Below are 26,657 nucleotides of genomic sequence, written 5' to 3' on the forward strand. Positions count from 1 at the left end.
GCTACTTGCCTAATGTGGTTGCTAAACAGTAACTTCTTATCAAACAAAACACCTAGGTACTTATGAACTCGAACTTGAGTGATTACACAGCCTTTATACTTAATACAGGGGTTGCGACTGTATGATAATTTGTCTGCACCCTTGAGAAGCATTAACTTCGTCTTGGGCACAGAAATCCTTGAATTTTGAATGTCCATCCAGCCCTTTGCGGTTAACAAAGCCGCCTGCGCTTGGTCTTCTAGCTGCAGCCGTGAGTTACCACGAACTTACAGGAGACAGTCATCGGCGAAAGCCTGGACCGTGACCCCTTCCGGGAATGTCAATCCCAAAAATCCGTCGAATACGAGGTTCCACAACAAGGGACCGAGAACGGAGCCCTGCGGGTTTCCCCTGGTGACGGACTTTTCCACAACTAGGTGCGCAATGCTCTTAAACACTTGTAACTTTGTTGAGGAATTGCAGTGACACATCGTTCAATTTCGCTCTGCAATTTGGGAATGTGTGAGGATGAATTTTGTAAGCGGCATCCTTAAGGTATACCCATAAGAAAAGTCAGGTGGGAATAAATCAGAAAACAGAAGAAGAAGCCACAACACCTTTAAAATCACTTGTCCATGAAAATACTGATTCTAGAAAGTCATATCGTGGTTGGCTGTATGAGCTAACAGTATTTTCCTGCTGAAACCACGTGCACTCTAACCGGTATGCAGGTATAGTGTTTACATTGTTGCACCATCTGTATGTAGAGCCCACTGTACCATGAAAGAATCATGAAGATTCGCGTACGTGACATTGTAAACCTAACACCCGCTTTTTATCCATGCATAGAAGAATCGTACAGTTGATGTGGATCCTTTGTACACCAAATGCGTGAATTCTGGGTAATCACGTATCCATTAAGGTGGAACCGTGTCTCGTCTGACTGAAATCAACTATCAATTTCTTCTCTTACAGATGACATGAATCGCTGACAGAAAGCTACACGTTTACCAGTGTCTGCAGGTAACAACTCCTCCTTTTTCCTGTTTAGCCTCCGGGAATTACCGTTAAGTATTACTACAGAGGATGAATGAGGATGATATATATGAGTGTAAGTGAAGTGTAGTCCTGTACAGTCTCAGGTTGACCATTTCTGAGATGTGTGGTTAATTGAAACTCAACTATCAAAGAACACCGGTATTCACGATCTAATATTCAAATCCGTATAAAAATAACTGACTTTATTAGGATTTGAACGCTGGAACTCTCGACTTCCAAATCAGCTGATTTGCGAAGACGCGTTCACTACTAGACTAATCCGGTGGGTTTGCAGATAACAACTAGTGAATAACACGAATTTTGTACGGATGCATCTTTAAACACTTGCGCCGTGTGGGCACTACCAACGGAGAGACCAGACTGGCTGGGTTGGCGTCACATAGACTTCTTGGGACTAATATAATATGCACTTTTACGTCGATTATCTTTTCTGATGTTAGTACTTTAGTTCGACCACTTTTGGCTGCATCTGCCTAATTCGTTGTCTCTTGGAACTTCTACAGCCGCTTGATGGAGGATTTGTTTGGTCCATTCACACCATACTTTTCTGTGAAGGCATTCTGGGTCTGGGCATAACTGGCAAATCTAATGTATTGGGAGACAATGACTATTCTCTGCTGCGCTGTGGAACCCATTTTTTCCTCAATTAAACCTGCAAAAAAGAAGGAAACATTCTTCCATAATGTTGTGTTACTTTTTGAACATTCTATATTAAGGATAAGGGAAAACACACACAGAGAGTGCAAACTAGCAAAACAAGAGTGAGTTAAAGAAAAGTGTTCAGAAGTGGAAAGAGAAAAGACCATTGGTAAAATAGACGGAGCCTACAGGAAAGATAGGAAAATTTTGTGGTACATAAATTAAAATCTAATAATGTGTTAAACAAAGATGGTACACCGATTTATAATACGAAATAAAAGGTCGATATGTTGGTGGAATATATTGAAGAGTTATACGGAGAAAATGAATTAGAAAATGGTGTTATAGAGGAGGAAGAAGAAGTCGAAGAGGATGAAAGGGGAGAAACAATACTGAGATCTGAATTTAAGAGAGAATTAAAAGATATGAATAGCAGAAAGGCTCCTGGAATAGGTGGAATACCTGTAGAATTACTGCGCAGTGCTGGCGAGGAAGCGATTTATGAATTATACAAACTGGTGTGTAATATTTACGAAAAACGGAAAGTTCCATCACACTTCAATTAGAGTCTAATAGTCATGATATCAAAAGTAGAGCAGATAAATGTGAAGAATACAGAACAATTAGTTTATCTAGTCATGGATCAAAAATCTTAACTAGAATTCTGTACAGAAGAATTGAGAGAAGAGTGGAAGAAGTATTAGGAGAAGACCGATTTGGTTTCAGGAAAAGTATAGGGATAAGGGAAGAAATTTTAGCGCTTAGATTAATATTAGAAGAAGATTAAAGAAAAACAAACCAACATACTTGGATTTTGTAGACCTAGAAAAGGCATTCGATAACGTAGACTGGAATAAAATGTTCAGCATTTAAAATAATTAGGGTTCAAATATAGAGATAGAAGAACGATTGCTAACATTTACAGGAACCAAACAGTAACAGTAATAACTAAAGAACTTAAGAAAGGGAGTCCGACAAATATGTTCCCTATCCCCGTTAATGTTTAATCTTTACATAGAACTAGCAGTTTATGATGTTAAAGAACGATTTATATCCGGAGTAACAGTACAAGGTGAAAAGATAAAGATTCTACGGTTTGCTGGTGATATAGTAATTCTAGCCGAGAGTAAAAAAGATATAGAAGAAACAATGAACGGCAGGGATGAAGTCCAACGCAAGAACTACCGTTTGAAAATAAACAAGAACAAAACGAAATTAATGAAATGTTAGTAGTCATAATGTAGATGAACCACTGAGTATAAAAATAGGAAGAGAAAAGATACGGAGATAGAAGAATTTTGTTATATGGGAAGTAGAATTACTAAAGTTGGACAAAGCAGGAGCGACATAAAATGCCGAATAGCACTGGCGAAACGAGCCTTCATCACAAATATAATTTGTTTACATCAAAAATTAATTTAAACGTCAGGAAAAGATTTGTGAAAGTATATGTTGAGAGCGTAGCTTTATATGGAAGTGAAACTTGGGCGATCGGAGTATCTGAGAAGAAAGATTAGAAGCTTTTGAAATGACGTGCTACAGGAGAATGTTAAAAATCAGATGGGTGGATAAATGAAGAAATGTTTCGGCAAATCGATGAAGAAAGAAAAATATAGTTAAAAGCATAGACAGGCCACGTATTAAGGCATCTTAGGATAATCGCTTTAATATTTGAGGGACAGGTAGAAGGGAAAAATTGTGCAGGCAGGCAACGTTTGGAATATGTTATGGAATATGTATGGGATGTAGGGAGTACACCAAAATGAAACGACTGACTCTAGATAGGGAATCTTGGAAAGCTACATCAAACCAGTCAAATGACTGAAGACCCAAAAAAAAGGGAAAAGGGATTTAGTCCATTTTTTTATTTTGGTTTTATTGTATCACGAAACCTAGAAATCATCCTTATCGTCAAGATCATTTATCGTAATGAGAAACGAGCTCATTCACAAGTAAATATTGTAAAACCTCATGCAGTAAATGAACGAGATTGGTACAAAGGAAGATTTAAGACCACGTGTAATTCTCTGTACTCTGAATATTATTTTCAAAATCATTTTTACTCACAATACACATTAATGTGTAGTCAGCCTCATACAACAGCTTAGTTTGTTGTTGTTAGTCTAAATGCTGCACTGTGAAATCGTGAAAGTTTTGCTTCATTTTTTCGCTTTTTGCATCATTTTTATTAAGTAATTTATTTTTTTTAATATTATGACTAACATGAGTAGTAGTAAGAATGAAGGAAATGATCAGTGGCGGCTCGGGTATAGACACTGTAGAACTGCAGCACCCCCTATTTCCACTTGATATTATTGATAACATTTAATATAATGAGTCGTTTTTCTTTCATTCCTTCTTTGTATTTGTACAATATATTGTCGCGTATTCCGTGGCTCGTTCAGGATATTGAGAGGTTGTTGATAATTTAGAATGTTTATATAATTACAGTTTATTGGTTTGAAATGTTCAGATTATAACCAGGCAAATTAATAATAGTAACAATGATGATAAATACAAAAATAATAATAATAAAGCAGTTATTGAACACAAATATTAATATAGTAATTACAACCACTATAATAGTCAGGATAATAGTAGTAAACAATAATTACATGACGTAAGACATAACATAATCGAAACAGTAAGCATGGCATAAAAACAGAGCAAAATACAAAACGTAAACAACAGAGAATGACAACCAAAATATTACACATCAAATAGAGATAATAATGTCGATAGTAAGAAATAAATACAGATTACGCATAAGATAGAGTTCAAAATAAATAATCATTCGGAATTTATTCCAGATAGACAATTAGAAAACTAGACCCATTAACAAAAGAAATTGCTACTCTTAACCCTTTTCAACCAGTAGCCTTGTATTAACAAACAATCTTATAAAATTCACTTGCAAATCGCTTTTGTTGTCTATCTTAACAGTTTATGAATGAATTCTATTGCATTATTTCTTTCGCTTAAACGTTTATAGTTTTACTGTAACTCACCGATAGTATTTCTTGTATACTTGGATTTACTTCGTGTCGTCACCTTAATCGTATCGAACTGGATACTCTCCTCGCTGGACTGACGTTTCGCAGACACACCTGTGACTCTCCACGCTGGACCGTCGTCGTACGTCTAGGTAGACTGGTTCGCAGAACTCCGTCGAACCCACACGGCTCCACAAAACTCGCAGCCTCTCCTCGCAGAACTGCCCTTGCGCATCCGATTCCGTAATGCCTCGCAGACTGGTTTTAATAGAACTCTCCTTTTGACTCTTATCCTGACTATTTATAATGATAGCCTCTTTACCTGTCAGACCGGACCCAAGTCGAAGCGTGAGAACAATTGACCGAGGTTTTCGTTCCCATGAATTCCAAACCTGGTTTCTTCTCACCGTACAACCGGTGTTCATTCTGTGTTAGCGGGCAGTATAACAAGGGGCGATTGTTAAACGGACCTATACTTAACAAAAAGGGTTCTCCTTTTTGTCCCTTTCTGGATTCTTCCAATTATTATATTAATTATTACTTTCATAATAATCGGTAGGAATCCATTACTCAGGACCGTTATACCAGTCTTGTTACAATATAATCCTTAATTTAATGTCAGTAGCCATCCCTCAGTTTATGAAAAAGATTAAACAATTTTTGTATGGAACTGTGCGCTTCACAGTTCCAGAGGCGTGGTATTTTGGCTGTTATGCGAATGAATTTTAAGAATATTGTATCATATATGACAGAAATGTGCAATAAGATGTTATAAATAGAAGCTAATGATAATTCATATGAAACTGTTTAAAATTCACAGTTAGAATTAATTTAAATCACACCAAAATTAAGTTATTTCACATACTCAATAATTTTTTTTTTTTTTTAAATGATTGCAAATTAAAAAAAAAATAGTTTAAAATAATCAATTATATAATACAAATAATAAACAAAAATTTGAAAATGATTTTACCATACCTTTCAGTTGAAAATAAAGATCTCTGAAAACATATCCAGTAAATCTAGTAGATAAAGTAGCATCCTTTGTGTTACCGAAAGGAAAAACTGGAGGAATATATGCGATATTACGTTCTTTCCAGTAATTATAATTTAAAGTCCAAAAATGATAAAATCCTATAAACAATCCTATAATCCCTAGCACTGCTTCGATCCAAAAGTCTTCAAATATTACACCCATCTGTTTAAAAATAATAAAAACAAATTGTTCCTTATATAAAATATAAATAATTTTAATCTATATTGTCACAAATAAAAAGCACATAGAAAAATGACCTACTTTGATAACTTGTAAGTTGAGCAATAAAAAACACATTACAGAAAGGCTGAGATGGTAACAGCTATAGACATTTGTTGCTTAAATATTACCTGGTCTCTCCAATCTATAATTTTCATTACATTCTATGTAACATTAAAAATATGATGTGGACATCACATGACTTCCGTGTACTCCAATTAAATTACATATACACATATTTTTAAAATAAAAAGTACATAAAATTTTATTTCATTAATAATTTCCGATATTTTTTTTATTTTTATTGTTATTATTGAATTAATATTTATCGTAAATTGTTTTTTACAATCAGAGGTTAATAATTATTCATAGATCAGTATATTTAAATTTAAAAAAATTGAAAAAAGGAGATGAAGTTTGATTCAAACCGATGTGCCTTCTCCTTGTAATATCCAAACATTTCATTAATTAAAGTTTTATTTGGCTATAACTCCGGAACCAATGAAAATAATTACAAGATGATATATCGTTGAAAAGCTCTAGATGAGGGCTTATTACTGCAGTTAAAAAAAGTCCAAAATCCAATTTCTTTTTGGATTTCGGGCTTTTTTTGGACACTTTTGTTTTAGTCAATTGTAATAAAAAGGGGAGGTGCACAACTAAATGTTAGAATAGTCCTAAATCCAAAATTGCAACATCCTACGACTAATCGTTTTTGAGTTATGCGAGATACATACGTACGTACAGACGTCACGCCGAAACTAGTCAAAATGGATTCAGGGATGGTCAAAATGGATATTTCCGTTGAAATCTGTAAACCGAAATTTTTGGCGATCACAATATTTCCTTAATTCGTCCTTCACAGATGTCCTTGTACATATACACAATTTTTTAAAATGAAAAGTACATAACATTTAATTTCATTAATAACTTCTGATATTTATTTTTTATTGTTATTATTGAATTATGATTTATCGTAAAACCTTTTTTACAATCAGAGGTTAATAATTTTTAATAAATCAATATATTTAAATTAAAAAAAAAGTTAAAAAAAAGGAAATGAAGTCTGATTCAAACCGATGTACCTTCCCCTTACAAGATCCACATATTTTATTAGTTAAAATTTTATTTGGCTACAACTGTGGAACCATTGAAAATATGTACCACTTATGATATATCGTTGAAAAACTCTCAATTAGGACTTATTACTGCAGTTAAGAAAAATTCCAAAGTCTTTTTTTTTGGATTTTGGGCTTTTTGGACACTTCTGGTCCAGTCGATTTCAATTAAAATGGGAGGTGCACAACTAGATGTTACAACAGTTGTAAATTAAAAATTTCATCGTTCTACGGCTAATCGTTTTTTAGTTATGCGAGATACAGACGTCACGCCGAAACTGGTCAAAATGGATTCAAGGATAGTCAAAATGGATACTTCCATTGAAATATGAAAACCGAAATTTTTCGCGATCATAATACTTCCTTTACTTCGTACAAGGAAGTAAAAACAGAATACAAAGTTATGAATTTCTGGATATGTTCTTACTTATACATATGATAAAGTAAAAAAAAAAAGATTAATAACAGTAAAATTTATTTATTTGCATCCTCAATAGAAATAATGAAAGATATTATTTATCTTGTAATTATTTCAGTTGAAGATTGTTTATAATGAATAATTTTTATTATACTACGTATTATTTAGATTGTAATCCACAAACAAAGCAATAAAAGTTACTAAATGTAACAATTTTTACAAGTTATATAATTAGTGTTTGTAAAGTACTAGTAGGCATGACATGCTTTGCTATAGACACACACACACATATATATATATGGATAGATTAAACGAACACAATTGAAAGTTTGATAGAACATTTAAAAACTGAACATTATGGAACTTCACAAAATTTAACCTTTCACTTTATAAAAATCAGAATGTAAATAAATCCAGTTGTCAAAACAACAGCACTACCTATCGGATTTAATTCAAACTACTGTCTAAACACAGTAATCGGTTAAAAATACTCCTATAACTTTTTTTCTACTGGACAGATCGAAAATTTCAATAGCTTTAAACCTTCTCTGGACAACGCGGACCATTTTGCAAAAACCTGGGCGTCAATCAGTCCAATAGTTTTTTGTCTATAGCGGACACACATACGAACATTGCCTTTTTTATACATACATACATACATACATACATACATACATATATATAGAAGAAGAAAGTCTGTTTGTATATTGATCTCTTAAATATCTCGACACCGGTGCCTCCTAGTGTGTGTAGTTTTTGCAAAAATGTTTCTTGTCACGTCATTAATATATATTATGAATATGAACCAAATCGGACCATAAATACAATTATTCGAAATATCTCGACCTTAGCGCCACTTTGCGGGTCCAAGCTAATGAAGAAACCTTCACAGGCGTGCACACAAAACAACTCACCAAAGTTTCATTCCAATCGGATGAATAGTATAGGAACACATACGGGACAAACAAACAAACTTTCATTTTTAAATATGTATAGATGAAAATGTATCAGCAGTTAAAAATAAAAAAAAATAAACGGAGTAAATATTCCTGCCTTGAAATGAATTTTTTTTTTCAATATTAGACTAACATTTTAAAATACCTATGAGGGGGGGGGGGTAACTCAAAATGTTTGATGGAAAGGTTAGAATTGTGTTACCATCTCTTTAAAAATGTTGACAACACAGTTTTATGACTCCAGTCGCGTTCCAGGTGAATATCCTACAACTGTGGGTTGTTTCTGATGTATGGCATACATATATAACTTTACTTAAAATATTTATTATTTTATTTAAATATATATTTTTTTGTTCATTTAATTCAATGAATCTAATTAAAGCGCGCGCGCAAACCGTATTTAATTCGCGCGGGTGTGGAGGTACTAGCTGCCACTTTAAACACTTTTTTACGCTTTAAATATTTTCCACATCAGATTTTTATTTTGCCAAATTTTTATTTCCTCAAAACCATTGCTCATGTATGACCCTTCCAATTATCCCTCTGCTCTAAACACCACATTTTTTTATTTTTTGTAACTATACTATTCTACCATTTTTGTAATGAACAATTTTTGTAATTCATTTGCATTCGGTAATTCTCTTACGTTAAGATTACCAGACCACAAAAATCTCATTCACATACTCATTTATTTCATTAATAAATAAGTAAAGAGTAGGAAATAACAAACAGTCTTGTCTTAGGTATCAGAAGCTACCAAATTCTTTCATTAAATCTTCGGCATTCTGTAATGCTGTCCTATCACCCATTAATAATCGGTAAATCATGAGTGCGTGTTCGTTAACAGTCGACCAAAACCACATTCGACACAACAGTTAAACGGTGATTAGATAAACCCGATTACGCTGAATTTGTAATCGCAGAAGAAAACATTATATCAGAAACAGCGAGCAGAGGTAGGTGAAAGCGATCCAAAGGAAGCGAAAACGATTCCATCTGCAGGAAAAGTCCACGGTTACGGTCTTTAGAATTATCGTGGTACGGTGCTCATAGTATACCTGTTAAAAGGCACGAACATCATCGGAGAGTATTACACTTCACTACTTGACGACTGAAGGGCGTTGTTGACACTAAAGTTCACATCTGGGCAAGAAGAAATTATTTTTTAACCGCAATAATGCGCCTCCATTCTCGCGGGTTGTTGCTGTAAAACAACATGACCTACGCTTTGAAGTGCTTCCTTACGCGCCGTATTGGCAGGATTTGAATTCCAGATATTATTTTCTTTTCTTAAACCTGAAGAAATGCTAGCTGGACTAAGATTTATTTTACATAACGAGGTCAAAGCTGAGACAACCGCTTGTTTCTCAGTGTTGGACAAATCGCATTACACTGAGAATATTAAAATGTTATAAAATCGATAGTTTAAATGTATCGATTAACAATATGACTATGTTGAAAAATATTACAAAAATTTTCTAAATTTTTAAAAACTTGCTTTTTCACATTTTAGTCATACTTTAATCAAATTATTATCATACATTGCATGAGTTTAATTAGTAGGTTAACTTGGATTTCAAAAGATAACATCATACGAGGTGTGTGAGAAAAGTAATGAGATTGGTAACACTGCGAGCGATCTGGCAACGCTGTGTCTACCGGTATGTGCTAAACCGGTTTGCTCATCCTTTTCACATGCTCAGTACGAGTTTCAACTCCGTTCAGCCAACACATTATTTTTGACAGCGCCATCAGATTTTGGAACAAAATCATTTCAGATTTTGGACAGCGCCAAATCATTTTTGGAAGGCCAAGAACACGTTGAAGATCAATCTCGCTCTGGGAGACCTTCAACTTCAAAATCTGACGAAAACGTTGAGCGTGTGAGGGTTCTTTTGAGATCAGATCGTCGTTTAACAATAAGAATGATGAGCGAACAGTTAAATTTAAACACTTTTACCTACATTAAATTTTGACAGACGATTTGGACATGCGAATGGTTTGTTCGAAAACGGTGAAGAAAAACCTCACAACGGAACAGAAGAACAATCGAAGAAACGTGTGCGTTGATCTTCTTGAGAGGATTGCCAAAGACCAAGAAGTCTTCACTCGTGTGATCACAAGTGATGAATCCTGGATATTTGAGTACGATCCCGAAACAAAGCGGCAAAACGAGAGTGGCTGCCGCTTTGTTTCGAGTGGCACACTCCGTTATCTCCTCGACCGAAGAAATGTCGAATGAACAAATCGAAGATCAAAACCATGCTGATTTGCTTTTTTGACAGTAGGGGTATCTTGCATAATGAATTTATTCCTCCAGGAAAAACTGTTAACCAAGTGTTTTACAAAGGTGTCCTTGAAAGGCTCAGGAAAAGAGTGATTCGCGTGAGATCAGAAATTGCAGGCAAGTGGATGCTTCATCATGACAATGCCCCGTGTCACACGGCCATTTCCATCAGGAAATTTTTGACCTCAAAACGCATTCCTATAGTTCCTCAACCCCCCTATTCACCTGATTTGAGTCCTTGTGACTTTTTCCTTTTCCTGAAATTGAACCATGTCTTAAAAGGACGCCATTTTGGAACTCTGGAGAACATTCAAAAGACTGTGACCGACCAGTTAAAAGCCCTACCAGTTGAAGCCTTCCAGCGCTGCTATCAGAAGTGGGAACAATGACTCCGCCGGTGTATAGCTGCCCAAGGGAACTATTTTGAATGGGAAAATATTGTTGTTTGAAAAAACCTTGGTAAGTAAAAAGTCAGTCTCATTATTTTTCTCACACACCTCGCATATTGAAATTTCTAATATATTTATAAAATATCAAACAAATTTTTAATCAAACATCTACTATACAAAGTAACGAATTAGTGAAGTTTTTACATAGTGAAGTTTTATAATGATGGGATTTTGAAGCTAGGGTTCCCGAAGGTAGGATCCCTTTGATTGATTATGCGGTTGACCTAGCACTGCTAGTTTCAGGACGTGAAAAAGAAGACGTCGATTACAGAGCGAATAGAGCGATTAAACAGGCGAGCAGACGGCTCTAATCCAAAGAGCTAAGTCTCGAACTCAAGAAAACTCAGTTTTCACGATGGTAGGGAAACGTAAAATCAGACCCATACACGTCAGAGTGTACGGTTATCAGGTCGCAAAGATGCCATGCATAAAATATCTAGGGATTTGGTTCCAACAACCAGGAAAATTTAACAAGCAGTTTGAGATGGTTATGTGTAAGGCTGAGAAAACCATAAACCCTTTAGGACACTTAATGGGAAACACATGGGTGCCAAACACCACGAAAGAAATACTGATTCTCACAGCAGTGACGTCCATCATAGTGTATGTCACTCCGGCTTGGTTTTCTGCTTTTAACATTCAGAAGAACAAAATTAGACTAAACTCCCTACAACAAAGAATGAATTTGAAAATTTCATCATGTTATAGAACTGTTTTTACAGCCACTGCAGGGGTACTGGCCGAGGTACCACCCATTCATCTTCAGGTCCGGAGAAGAAAGCGAGTCTACGAAGGCATGAACAAGAAAGACGCTACCGGATTGTTATATCAAGAATGGCAGGAAGAGTGGAACACGACCCGTACAAGTTCCTGGACGCGAAGGTTAATATCCAGATTGAGACCATGGCTGGATCATCTCTCAGTTTCTCTCCGGCCGGGGAATTCGGTGACTATCTGAATAGGTCTAGAAAGAGAGAATTTGCTAACTGTGTCTATTGCAGAAGTGAAGACTCCCCCAACACACGATAATTGAATTCGTCAAATGGGAAGAACGTAGAGAGGGAACCCGTGTCTTGGATGTCACTACAGATACAATACTAGCATGCATGGTTAGAGGTCATCAAGAATGGAGGATAGTTGAGAACCTGGTCACCGAGATCCTAAAAACTAAAGCGACAGATGTAAGAAATGGATGAGAGACTTTAATGTTGAGATAGAATAAAAAAAGGGGGGAAAAAGGAAAAAAAGAAAGAGAAAAAAAAAGAAAAAAGGGAGATAAAAAGATCGAGACCCGGCCGTTGGGTGGGGTCCAGCAACGACATAGTCGGGCCCGGTTTCCTCCGCCTGGCGGTTTAAGGCAGGCATAAAGTAAAATAATATAAAATGTACAGACCGAGTCCCAGTCACTGAGGAAGGACTCGGGAATGACATAGTAGGGCCCGGTTCACCCTTCTCCGGTGGTTTGAGGGAGGCGAATCGAAGAATCAAAAGATCCAAACCGGCGAGCCGACCTGCCGTACAGGACATATTGCCGGTGGGCGGGAAGGCTCGTTTGAGTTAAAGGACACTCTACTGGGTTGAGTTAAACTTTACTGCAGATCCAACTTGACACGGATATTTTCTACCATCTGCTGAGCCGTTTGGCAGGCTGTTCTCGGGTTGCCTAAGCTGGGGCTGCTTTCCGTCTTGCTGGAAGGTAGCTTTGGTGAGGGTGCTCTTAAAATCAGGAAAGTATCAGAGTGAGGTCAGTAGTTATCGATCCGTCAGCCTCTTGCCGTTTTTCAGTAAGTTGCTGAAAAAGCTGGTTGTGGAACGGATCTGGAAAACATCGCTATGAACTGTTTTCTAAATCGAGGCCAGTATGGCTTCTTGAAAGGGGCTGGCACCGAGGATTGCATCTTAAATACTCTTTCCGAGGTGGAAAGCGCCGACTGTAAATATGTTTTGGCAATTTTTATTGACATGGAGGCAGCATTTCCTTCCTTATGTTGAAGTTCTGTCCTCTATGAGTTGGAACGCCGCAATGTTCCCGTAGCCCTAGAGGCCGTAGTACGTGACTACTTGTCTAACCGCTCGGCTCTGTTTAAAGATGCGCACCTAGCTGAGGAAAAATCCGTCACCAGGGGAAGCCCGCAGGGTTCCGTTCTCGGTCCCTTGCTATGGAACCTGGTCTTTAACGGGTTTCTGGGATTGACATTCCCAGAAGGGGTCACGCTCAGGCTTTCGCTGATGACTGTTTCCTATTAGTTCGTAGTAACTCACGACGGTAGCTAGAAGACCGAGCGCAAGCAGCTTTGTCAACCGCAGAGGGCTGGATGGACATGCAGAATTTAAGGGTTTCTGTGCCTAAGACGAAGTACATGCTTTTCAAGGTGCAGATAAATTATCGTACAGTCGTAACTCACACATTAAGTATAAAGGCTGTGTAATCAGCCGAGTTAGATTTCATAAGTACCTAGGTGTTTTGTTTGATGAGAAGTTGCTTTTTAGCAACCACATTAACCAAGAGCGGTAACTTAGGAGGATTTCTCGGAAAGACTATGGGTTGTCGGGCCGCCAAAAGTGGTGTACCGAGGTGTCTTTGAAAGCATGACTTCTTACGCGGTCCCCGTCTGGGCGCATAGGTTGGATATGAATAGAGCACGTCTTCAAAATTTAAGGAGTGCCCAGCGCAGAGCCTTAATTGTATGCACTAGTGTTTTTTAAAAACAACCTCCTACGAGGCTACCACCGTATTGGGAAAGGCTCTCCCAATCGATTTAGTGGTGAAAGTTTGGTCAGCCATGTGGAAATTGCGAAGAGTTCAGGAGGCCGAGGTGTTTAGAATGTGGTTTCGAACCGTGCCAATACTGGAGCGGAACGGCGTTCACAATGCATCGGATCTAAATTTCGCTTAGTTACCCATCTCCTGCCTGCGGAAGAGGCTGCAGAGCCTCGCGATGAATGCATGACAGCTGGAATGGCATACCACGACTAACGGAAGATCCTTGTATAAATGTTTGCAGGATCTGGGGGGATGGTATGCATCAAGGTCGTTTTTAAGGGCATCTGGTGCCCGGGTGCTCACCAACCATGTTAATTTAAACCAATATCTGTTTCGGTTCCGCCTGGCAGCTGATGAGCTGTGCGTCTGTGGGGAGGTCCAGTCAAATGAACAGCTGATGTTTGACTGCCCAGCTCTTGGGAGGGCCAGACCGGGTCACCCTGGAACTTAGAGGTCAAGGGGAAAATTAGCCACTCACTAGCGGCGAGTCAATGTGGTGAGAGCCGCATTGTCGGATCGTGTGGGAGTTCCTTGATGCGGTTGCTTTGTTCAACCGACATCAGTAGTTTACCTAAGGGGAAAAGACTCCTACCGTACTGCTGTGGGAAGCTAACCTAGAGATTACGTGGCTGATCATCAGCCAATTAATATGGCTCCAAGCGCTTTAATATGGTATACAAGTACTTGCTGGCATTCAGCGACCTAGGAGTGGCAGCGAATTGCTGACTAGACAAAGTAAATTTTAATTTACGGATTTTATGTATATATTTTTAGTAGTTGTCGGGGTGCGTCTACCCATTTTAGTAAATATATGATGACAAATGAGCGGTTGGGACACTAAGTCGGTGGCGTATGGCCCCGCGCTTAGTCTGCTCACTCTGTTAGCTAAGCTCTAGGAGGTATTTAGAACACTGGTCGCTAAACTGTTTCGAGGTTCAGTAGCCGTTTGTGGCACAGATATTCGGTCTTATGCTTTAGAGCAACCGAATGGGATGGTGGCTGGAGAAATGCCAAGTAAACCAGTCATCTTGACTGCAGATCAAGCCAAGGAGAACAGAAGAAAAAAAAGTTTTATATTGAAGTTTTTATAGTGAATTATACGGAGCCGAGTGAATCGTCAGGAGCTGTGTCTCAACATACTGCCCGTGAAAAATCATCTGTATATATATATATATATATATATATATATATATATGAGTGATGACAAAATGTCAAATTCGAGACCACAACAACTCCCTTATCAAGTTTTTGTTATTTTTTTATATCAAACGGGTATCGGGTTTGTCATCTGCGATCCCAAAAATCACGCATAGTCGTTTTGCAGATTTTACAATTTTTTACATCCGCACCCTTATTTTCCATCCTTAATTTACTGCCTTACGGAGGGATGATTGCAAAAGTAATGGTGGAATATTGTATTGTCATCCGACCTTAGTAACTGCACAAAATTTCATCAATCGGCGATGTCAGGAAGTATGTTAAATTAAGGATGCAAGATTTCAGGACAAACGTGAAAAAAAAACATAGTGGGTTAAAAAAGAAAAGCAAATAAATAAAATAAAATTAAATTTCTGAAAAATTTTGTGGTTTGTTTGTTAGGCGGAAAACTTTCGAACGACGTAGCAGGTTGTTTTCCAATTTAGATTTAGTTAATTTGGTGATGGAGGGATATGTAAAAAATAGAAAAAAACGTTTAAAAAAAAGTTAAAAATTGGCATATAATAGAATGGAATTGAGAATACCTTTAAACCAGTTAAATTATTAATGAGGAAATAACTTCTTTGACTTTGAATCCCTCGTTTTTATAATTGTTTTGCGAAGAAATAGTTATTTAAATTCTGTACATACATAGTCAGTGTGCGAGGGGAGGTGGTTGAGTGAGAAGTTACGTATACACAGACAAACTAATTAAATAAATTACTAATATTCAAAGAAATTATCTTTGTTGTTGACTTAGTAAAACGCATTTATGAAGTAGCATATTCATTTTCCTTGTATAATTTCTGCTCATAATAGTAACTATACACGTGCGAAATTATATTCATTATAATAATAGATATCGTATGTTGATTAGGTTTGATAATTTCTGTTAATTACTAGTAGTAATTATTAAACAAAAACAACATTAAAATTTAATGATATAAACAAAGATGTCTTAAAAAAGATATTTAAACATTTTTGATTACTATTTGATTAATAATAATAATATATAGTACAACCCCGCTACAACGCTGTTATAAAGTGGAGTCCCCCAAAACAAGGTCAGATGCGAAAAAAAATTCAAAATTTTAGTAGTTATATGGAAAGCATTAAAACTACGTATACGTATTTAGAAGTAAATTAAAAAGACTAAATAAATTACCTTTAGCTCTGTGAAATTACACGTAGCTGTACCACAAAAACAAACGATAACAAACATTTTTGTTGACTAATAATTTTCCTTGTCTGAAATTCTTTTTACTTCCTTGTATCGTACAAGGAAGGATAGTAATCGTGAAAAATGCAATTTTTTAAATTTCAACGGAAATATCCATTTTTATCATCTCTGAATTCATTTTGACTAGTTTCAGCGTGACGTCTGTACGTTCGTACGTATCTCACGTAACTCAAAACCGATTATCCATAGAATGTTCAAATTTTGGATTTAGGACTGTGTAACATCTAGTTGTGCTTCTCCCCTTTTCATTGCAATCGACTGAACCAAAAATGTCCAAAAAAGCTCAAATCCAAAAAATTTGGATTTTGGACTTTTTCTTAACTGCAGTAATAAGCCCTCATTGAGAGCTTTTCAACGATATTATGATAAGTAGTACTTATTTTCATTGGTTCCAGAGTTATAGCCAAATAAAATTTTAATTAATGAAATACTTGGATATTTCAAGGGGAAGGCAGATCGGTTCGAATCAGACTTCATTTCCTTTTTTTTAAATTTAAATATATTTATATAGTATAACTAATTTTATTTTATTTTAAACTAGCAGACCCGGCAAAGCTTGACTATTGCTAGATTTCAGTATATATATAGAAGAAGAAGAAAGAGGAAAACGGATTAAAAGAAATACGACTAGGAGCTGGTAAAAACCAAATAAAAGTGGATTATTTGGCCTTTGCAGATGATATAGCAATAATTACAAAAAATGTTGAGGAGGCTAGAGAATCGATAGAGTTACTAGAGGAAATAGCCATAAGGACAGGACTACAGATATCTTACGAGAAGACGGAATACATGGAATACCGACATCACAAGGAGAAAGAAATAACAACAAAAGGAGGGAATATCAGGAGAGTCGATCGTTTCAAATATCTTGGAGAAATTATTCAAGCTAATGGACTCGATGAGGCAGCCAACACGGAAAGGACCAGGAAATTAGAAAGAGCATACGAGATAACAAAGAATATCTACAACAAAAAGAGTATATCATACGGATCAAAAATAAGACACTACACTACTGTGCTCAAACCAGAGGCACTCTACGCATCAGAATGTTTGATACTCAGGAAAAAGAATGAACTGAAGGAAATGGAAATACGTGAAAGAAGAATCTTGAAGAAAACATCGGGACCAAGAAAACTAGAAGACGGATCTTACAGACCACGAAGTAACGAAAAACTTTATAAAGGGAACAACGAACCGCTGACGTCGACGATGAGAAAACGAAGGGTCAAGTTCTACGGTCATATACTCAGGATGTCGGATGATAGGTTAACGAAGCGTGTCTTTAGTTTTTTAACAAATATGAAAGCGACTACGTATTGGATGTCAAAGTTAAGAAGGATCTCAGCGAACTACAACTGAACGAAGGCGATGAGTGTAACAGAACTGAGTTTAGAGATAAAATTAATAAACACATTTTCCGGAAACTTACAGATAAGACAAGAACTGGGAGGCAGTGGACTGATGAACAAAAACAAGTTAAACGAGATGAAATGAAATTGTACTGGAAAAACAGACGGAAGATGCAAAATGCATCTTGTGCAAAATGTTCAACGCGGTCCAAAAAGATCATAACGAAAAATATATATATATATATGTAGATTAAATGAATACAATTGAAATTTTGATAAAACATTAACAAAATGAATATTAGGGAACTTTTCAAAATTTAACCTTCCCTTTTTACCCTTTCACCCTTTTACAATTTCTTCCTCACCCCCTGTCACGGTTTAAACATTTTCCCATTTCCTTCCCTTTCCGTTTTTCTCCCCAGCTTCTCTTTCCATTATTTTCATTTCCCTCTCCTCTTTCCCCTTTCCACTTTATTTTCCCGTCTTTCCTATTTCCCGTTTTCCTTTTTTCCATTTTCTCCTTCTTCCCTTTTATCTTTTTTGAATTTTCCCTTTTCCTCGCGCGTTATGGGTCTAGTAGTTTTTTAGTCTATAGCGGAGACACATATCGGAAACATTGAAATGGAATCGTAAAATATTTAGTATAGTGTGTGTTGCTTTTACGTCCAACAGATAGCGCTGTTTTTTTTTCAAATAAAGCATGTTTTCACCTGTCACAGGTGTGAAATCTTAGGTATATAAAAAGTAGGTACATAAAAACATGCGCGTATTCGAATGCAACGTTGTGTAAAAATTTCAAAGCAATCAGTGAAGAACTTTTGGAGATTTAAGATTTTGAACAAACCCACCGGGTTGGTCTAGTGGTGAACGCGTCTTCCCAAATAAGCTTATTTGGAAGTCGAGAGTTCAAGCGTTCAAGTCCTAGTAAAGGCAGCTATTTTTACACGGACTTGAATACTAGATCGTGGATACCGGTGTTCTTTGGTGGTTGGGTTTCAATTAACCACACATCTCAGGTATGGTCGACCTGAGAATGTACAAGACTATATGTTTACGCCATTCTAGCGTAAAGTTTTCCGTTATTTTCTACGAATTCCAAGCTAGGGTGGGTCTCGTTGTCTTATTACAGGAATGTTAAATTTTGCTTTGTTTCGAAGTTTTGTGTCTGTCAAAACTACCTGTTTTTATTATTTGTTCTTGTGTTCGACCCTCCCGCCGTCATCCTTAGTGACCGCGTCCATTCTTCTATCGAGTTATTTCTGACTACCCTTTTCATACACTCGTCATTCTTTCGTCCCCTTACTAATACATGCACACATCTCTTGTCTTTTACACACACTCTCTCCTGTCCACCACCTGGATCTGGTTACCCCCTTTTTCTTTCGCCATCTTTTCGGCAGAGTAGATCCAACATCTCACCAGTGCAGTCGTCTATGGCCATACTCAACTGCAAACTTTGTGGTAACATTCTCATTCAAGCAGAATCTCAAAACTCGTCACTACACATCTGAGATTCTTCGCATCATTCTACCACCAAACCACATCACACCTCTGTATTCCTGATACACCAATGCGGACTACGCCCAGGATTACATATGTATTCATCTGTACTTGCTTTTACGAGTTCATCTCTTGCTAATATTTGTGTGTGTACAGGCAAGTGCAAATTATTCATATTAAACGTTTATGTTATCCTTGTTCATGTGTAGCCCATTTTATGGGTTATTAAATGCAAACTATCGTTCTTATCAAATCTACTTTTAATTTAAACACTACTTCAGAATTATAAAACTTGTGTGCGATATATTTCATATATTATTATTGATAACTATTATTATATTTCGTGTTGTTCATCAAAAGTTCGTGTTCAAACGTCAGTTACTCAGAGCAAATTACCTTTACTTGAAAGGTTTATTGCAATCAACTCTATCATTTAATCTAATTTAACTTGTTAATCGCCGAGATTAATTCTTATCTATTCATGCACTGAATTCATATTCTCTTAAATTAATCTAAAGAAAATTATTCCGGATATGAAGTTATGTTTTTGTGCTTCTTTGTAACTTAATACTTTCAAGAAAACTTACTATTAGAATAAATTCTATTTATTTTATTGTGATTTAACGCCTTCTATACTGAAATTATTGTAAACAACTCTCTTATTTTCCTGCTCTGTTAAACTGTGTATTTATAAAGGTTTATTCATGTATTTTTGTATTTAACAGCATTATTCATTTGTTAATTCAGCTGATATATTAAGTAGTATTAAGTCACGCTAATTTCATAATTTCCTGTTATGTTTTAAGATTATAATTATAACATAAGTTCATTTGTTACACTAATAAAGTCCAATTTCTTTTGGAAAATACTAGCTGTGTGTTTTTTGTTAACTTTACCGAACACTATACTTCATTCACACTCATACATATCATCCTCATTCATCCTCTGAAGTATTATCTGAACGGTAGTTACCGGAGGCTAAACAGCAAAAAGAGAAGATTTTGAACAAACGAAAATTTACATTTTTATTTATACAGATATATTGATTTATTAATAATTATTAACCACTGATTGTAAAACAAATGTGTATATGTAATTTAATAGGCATACAGGAAGTCATGTGGTGTCCAGATCAGATTTTTTAAATTGCGTAACCCACGACAATGTTCAGTACAGTACATATTTATAATATGATTTTATTCCATTAGTCTTGGTTCACATGTGATTCATATCCGGTAAAAATACAGGATGCGATTCATCCACATAATTGTAACCGTATCATTTTCAATGCGGTTTTGTAAAATTAGTTATCGTTTATAACCCACCGGGTTGGTCTAGTGGTGAACGCGTCTTCCCAATTCAGCTGATTTGGAAGTCGAGAGTTCTAGCGTTCAAGTCGTAGTAAAATCAGTTATTTTTACACGGATTTGAATATTATATCTTGAATACCGGTGTTCTTTGGTGGTTGGGTTTAAATTAACCGAACATCTCAGGAATGGTCGAACTGAGACTGTACAAGACTACACTTCATTTACACTCATATATATCATCCTCTGAAGTATTATCTTAACGATAATTCCGGGAGACTAAACAAGAAAAAAAGAGTATCGTTTATGTTTGCAGCCGATCTTTTTGACCTTTGCTTTTTTAAAAAACGTTTTTTATGTCAAATTAATTTAGTAAGAAGTATAAATTACAATACCATGTACAGCAGCTATGTCCAACCCAAAAACGTTATCGGGCCAATAAAATACTAGGAATGTGAAATGAGCCGCACGATGCATAGACAAAAGGTTATTATTATAATAACCGCTTGTTATTATAATTTATAACACATTTCTCAGTGTAATAAAACAATACTTTTCAAAAAATAAAAAATTTATTTATTGTTTATAATGTGTTTATCAAATTCCGCAGAGAAAACTTATTTATATTTTGTTTCTAACATAATTCTTTTTTTTTTTTATTTTTATTTAAAACATATGTATGTTATGTTTAAATCAATATATTTATATAAATAAAAATATAAATGTTCAAAATCTTAAATCTCCGAAAGTTCTTTACCGTTTGCTTTGAAATTTTGACAGAACCTTGCATTCGAATACGCGCGTGTTTTTATATACCTACTATTGATATACCTAAGATTTCACACCAATGACAGGTAAAAACATGCTTTTTTTTAAAAATAGTGCTATCTGTTGGACGTAAAAACAACACACGCTGTACTTAATACTTTACGATTCCATTTCAGTGTTTCCGATATGTGTGTCCGCTATAGACTAAAGAACTACTGGTCCGATTTACGCGCGAGGAAAATGGGAGAAAGGGAAAAATTGGAAACGGGAAAAGGAAATGGAGAGAAGAAAGGCAAAAGGAAATCAGGGAAAGAGAAATGGTGGAAGAAGTGGGGAAGGGGAAAATATGTAAACGGAAATGGGAAAATCGGATAAAGGGAATATGGGAAAAAAGTAAACGGGGAAAAAGGGAAAGGCTAAAAGGAAAAGGAGAGAGGTAAAAGGGAAAGGTTAAATTTTGTTCCGTAATGTTCATTTTGTTTGTTGTATGAAACTTTCAATTGTGTTCATTTAATCTATGTATATATAAATTTAAACTACATATATATATATATATTATCTTATGGATTTATTATTCAAATTTATTGCCTTTTTAGAACAAACAAACTGAATTTTACGGCCAATTTTGTTTTGTTGATAGTCATATCATTCACTTCATACCATGTTTTTCCTTTTTTAATAAAACTAATGACGTTTACGAATCGAAAATCCGTGATATAATATTGCACCTATTACTTCGTAAGTTTAACCCTCGATTTTTATTGGTAAATTCGATTTTACCAATCGAATTTATTTCTGTTATATTTATTTATTTTATAATAAAACTAGTATAATCTGTTGTGAACTAATACCTTTTTTAAAAGAAGTGATCGGAATTAAAAAAAATTGTTTCATCTTCAGTACTTTCATTTACGTAACAGCATTTACTGTTAAAACAAACTGTAGTATATTTTCTTTTAAATTTTATTATTTCAAGGACATTATCAAGTTTTTGTACTGTACCTAGTGCTAACAAGTACTGCTATCTAGCGGCGCGATTCTTAAAGGCATTAAAAAATTGAATAAAATGACATATTTGTGTCCCGCGGTTCATCAAATGAAAAAAAAAAGCCTTAACAAAATTTGAGGTATTTTTTGAAGGTATTCTTTATTACAAATTTAATTGAACTTCTTTCTTTATCCTGATTAACCTCCGGGAATTACCGTTCAGATATTACTTCAAAGAATGAATGAGGATGATATGTATGAGTGTAGTACAGTCTTAGTTCGACTATTCCTGAGATGTGTGATTAATTGAAACCCAACCACCAAAGAACACCGGTATTCACGATCTAGTATTCAAATCCGCATAAAATTAACTGACTTTACTAGGATTTGAACGCTGGAACTCTTGACTTCCAAATCAGCTGATTTGGGAAGACGCGTTCACACTAGATCGGTGGTTTAAAAAAATCTAATTAAACTGAAATGCAATGTCATGCTTTTTTTGCCGTTTTCATTTCACTGTTATATTAGGTCATGTATAGAACTGTTAACGTAATTTGTTGACTTAGTCACCTCGTATTGATGAAGTTCTAACGTACGTATTTAATTCTACCGCTCATCTGTGACGTTGCAACGTAGCAGACGATTACAGCTCATTTCGAAGTCGAGAATTCTAAATTCTAAGATTAAAATCCTGGTAAAGGCAATTACATTTGCGAAAGTATTTAATTTTGTTAATTTTAAAATTTTATTACCAAGACGTTTACCAAATATTAATGTGATTCTTCTATCCGAACTTGAAATATAAATTTGTATATAAAAATAACAAAATGGTGAACAGTGGGAGAACGAAGGAGAAATTACCACTTTTAATAAGTATTTTTTTTTGTTTAGTTTTACAAGTAGAATCCAAAAAATTATAATATATATATATATAGAAATGTATTTAACTAAATAATGTATTTTTAATGAGACAGTGCTTCACCTGACAAAGGCCTCTCTTGAAGATAAGCGACTAAAATTTTAATTAAATTTAAAAAAAAAATTACAAAAATATATTTGATTACATGTAAAAACTTGTTTTTTAAAAAAGGTTTTGTTAAGTTTTAATATCATGTTTTCTTCTTATTTAAAATATTGTAATTGCAGCCTTGATTGTTGTAATTCTTTTTCTCAACGCTAACGCTACAAATCATTCATCTCATCCTCTGAAGTAATGATTAACTGTGGACTCGGAGGTTAAACAAAAAAAAAAAAAAAAAGCTCAGCTGATCAGATGATATGTAGTGGGACGGTAACATACAATGCATTAAGCAATTCAATCAATCATTTAAATTAATTCTATTCAATATACTTCAAATACTCAAATATTATATGTATTATTAATATTAAATGTGTTATTACTGAAATCAAATTACAACAAATCGATATATAACTTCAACTAATCAACAGGTTTTATTTAACTAATATTAATATTAACATTAATAAAAAAAGGGAACAAATTAGAAAAACCCTCTAAAAAGTAAAAAAATAAGAATTAAATCAAATTGAGAATTTAAACAAAAAAATATAATATATTAACAAATATAAAAATGCACTGAAAAGTAAAAAATAAATTATATAAATATATAATAAATAACCAATAAATAAAAAATAAATAAATAAATGTAATAATTATTAAATTTCAAAATTAAAAGTAATGAAAATATTTAGTTAAATAAAAGCGTGGCGCAGTTTGTATAATTTATTTAAAACAACACAACATTTATTTTTACAACAATTAATCTTCATTTTAATTTTCAATAACGACGGGAGGAGGCGGAAAGGTCTGATGGAACCTCTCCCGTTGAGACTGACTAGCTACAAGTAACAATCTGGGAAAACCCACCCACTCGCTTTCTTTGTACGTGTTCTCACATAGTTGAAATTCATCTTTGAATTCTACCTGTAATCTAAGCCAAATTGAACGCACTCTTTCCGCTAAAAGTTTCATTTTTATTTAACGAATTCATAATTACGATTATGATTATAATAATGATAATAATTAAGAATTTTTCAGATTGCCGTCAAAATGTAATAACTGTGCAAGATTTCTAAATTAAATTTTTATTTTTAATCTTATAAACCCTTAAAGGTCATCTCGGTGCAAATTTGAACCATCAAAGAATAAAACTTGAGATATTTTATTACAGAAGAAATAAAGTACATATATACATATACTAAACAACTTCGTTAAACAAAAAATGTATTTTAAAATACAGCAAATGTCTATAAACACTTATTCGAAAAGATTGTTATAAAAACTGCGCCATGCTTTTATTTAATTAAATATTTTCATTACTTTTAATTTTAAAATTTAATAATTATTATATTTATTTATTTTTAATTTATCTGTTATTTATTAGATATTTATATAATTTATTTTTTTACTTTTCAGTGCATTGTTAATATATTATATTATTTTGTTTTAAATTCTCAATTTGATTTAATTATTATTTTTTTACTTTTTAGAGGGTTTTTCTAATTTGTTTTCTTTTTTTATAAATGTTAATATTAATGTTAGTTAAATAAAAGCTTTTTTAAAAAATAATTTTTTATATGTAATCAAATATATTTTTGTAATTTTTTTTGCATTTTTTTAAGACTAAAAAAAAGTAAAAAATATTTATTTTTACACATCGAAGTTACATACATGTACCAAATTTCAATAATTTTCATACGATAGTTGATGAGAAATTAAAATTTTCAACTAAATGCATGAATTTAGCGTAGGGGTAGTGCGTGGGGGCGTGGGGGTGGGTCATATCAAATTCCGACACCGTAGTGCTGATGAATTGTCATCGAAATTACATACGTGTACCAAATTTCATTGATTTTCATACGATAGATCAAAAGATACAGCGTTGCAAGATTTGATTTTCCTAAAGCGAGTTAAAAAGCTTTTAAAAAGTATAGCCAGCCCAATGTTTTCTAAAATATATATATATATATATATATATATATATATATATATATAAATTTATTTAACTAAATAATGCATTTTTAATGAAACAGTGCTTCACCTGGCAGAGGCCTCTCTTGAGCGACTAAAATTTTAATTATATTTAAAAAAAATTATCACATTTAATTTTTCTAAATTTGATTTATTTTGTATAATTTCTGTTATAATCATAAAGATATAATTAATTATTACAACATGTCATCTAATTCGCTTCTTTACATTTCATTACTAAAATCCACGTGCCAAGGACACATTTAATATTATTACTTGGGGAAATAAAAACGATAATTTTACTATCAGACCGACATTTAAAACCAGTTTATTTTTTTAATAAAATACTTTAACTTAAATTAGAATATTTTCAAATAATTAATTGACTTACCTGAATTAATAATTATACAATTTTCAATTTGACGTAATTTATAAACTTGTAAATAACAACAAATGAAGATAATTTAACTCACCGTTATTTTTACGCACCTTAGAAAAAGATTCATTAAATTATTTTGTTACGTGTAAGAATTAAACAACTAGTAAGGTTCAACAAAAATAACTTTATATATATATATCCACAGAAATGAAAATATTTGATGAAACGCACTCGACTTCTAGGAATAAATGAGCTTCTCAGAACAAAACACACCACTGTGATGTTAAATTGCATCAGGTAATACTAGTTATGACAGCCGGATTATTATTACTATTATTATTTTTTTTTTTTAGGTATTGCAATTATCTACGTAATCATTCAAAAATCATCTTGTTGTATCCTTGAACATGAACAACCTATATATAATTTTGTTTAATTCTCATAGATGGATATCTTGCGATACATACAATTACGTAAAATGATATTTTTTACCATTATATATATATATATATATATAAATCTGATGTAATTTTAAACAAAATTATTTATATCAACAGGTTGGTAGAATATCAGCTTCTCATTTGGATCCTTTAATCCGGAAAGATTTGGGTTCGAATCCCGGATGGACTTTATTATTTTTCACATGGTAAAAACTTAATTTTTTATTTTATTTCTTTCCCATTTAGATCACGCTATAGCAGAGGTATAGCTCTAGAAATGAAAGTATTGTAACCGGTCCAATTTCGGCATATCCGGTTTCCACCGGATCTTGAAGTTTTGACAGCTAAAGAACCCAAAAAACCGGATGGAAATATTACGGATTTTAATACATATATACGTATATGTGTTCGGTCTCGACCTCTAAATTCCCTTATATCTTCAGAACCACTGGACCGATTTTAACTAAATATGGTCAGATTACTTCTATATATAGGGCATTGATGCCATTAACAACTTAAAAGGTCAAGGGGATGAGACTGTAGAGCAAGGTCACCCTCAGTATCTCGAAATTTCACTTAATTAA

At 34.2% G+C, this 26,657-nt stretch overlaps 1 protein-coding gene across 2 annotated transcripts in view; it reads right to left on the reverse strand.

The window, feature by feature from the left end:
• Nucleotides 1-25,924, reverse strand: part of LOC142322355 (putative cytochrome P450 6a23) — a 41,985-nt gene extending 16,061 nt beyond the window's left edge. The window contains exons 1-2 of one of the 2 annotated variants that reach the window (XM_075361343.1): nt 25,728-25,924; nt 5,649-5,868 (exon numbers count right to left, since the gene is read on the reverse strand). In XM_075361343.1, the coding sequence (XP_075217458.1) occupies nt 5,649-5,868; nt 25,728-25,760 (253 nt within the window). In that variant the 5' untranslated portion in view covers nt 25,761-25,924. Of the gene's footprint in view, nt 1-5,648; nt 5,869-25,645 lie in introns of both variants that reach the window. The other variant, XM_075361353.1, reaches the window with a different exon arrangement.
• Between the last annotated feature and the right edge of the window lie 733 nt (nt 25,925-26,657).

Source organism: Lycorma delicatula, chromosome 1, assembly GCF_047948215.1.
Source record: "Lycorma delicatula isolate Av1 chromosome 1, ASM4794821v1, whole genome shotgun sequence".
NCBI classification, from domain to species: Eukaryota; Metazoa; Arthropoda; class Insecta; order Hemiptera; family Fulgoridae; genus Lycorma; species Lycorma delicatula.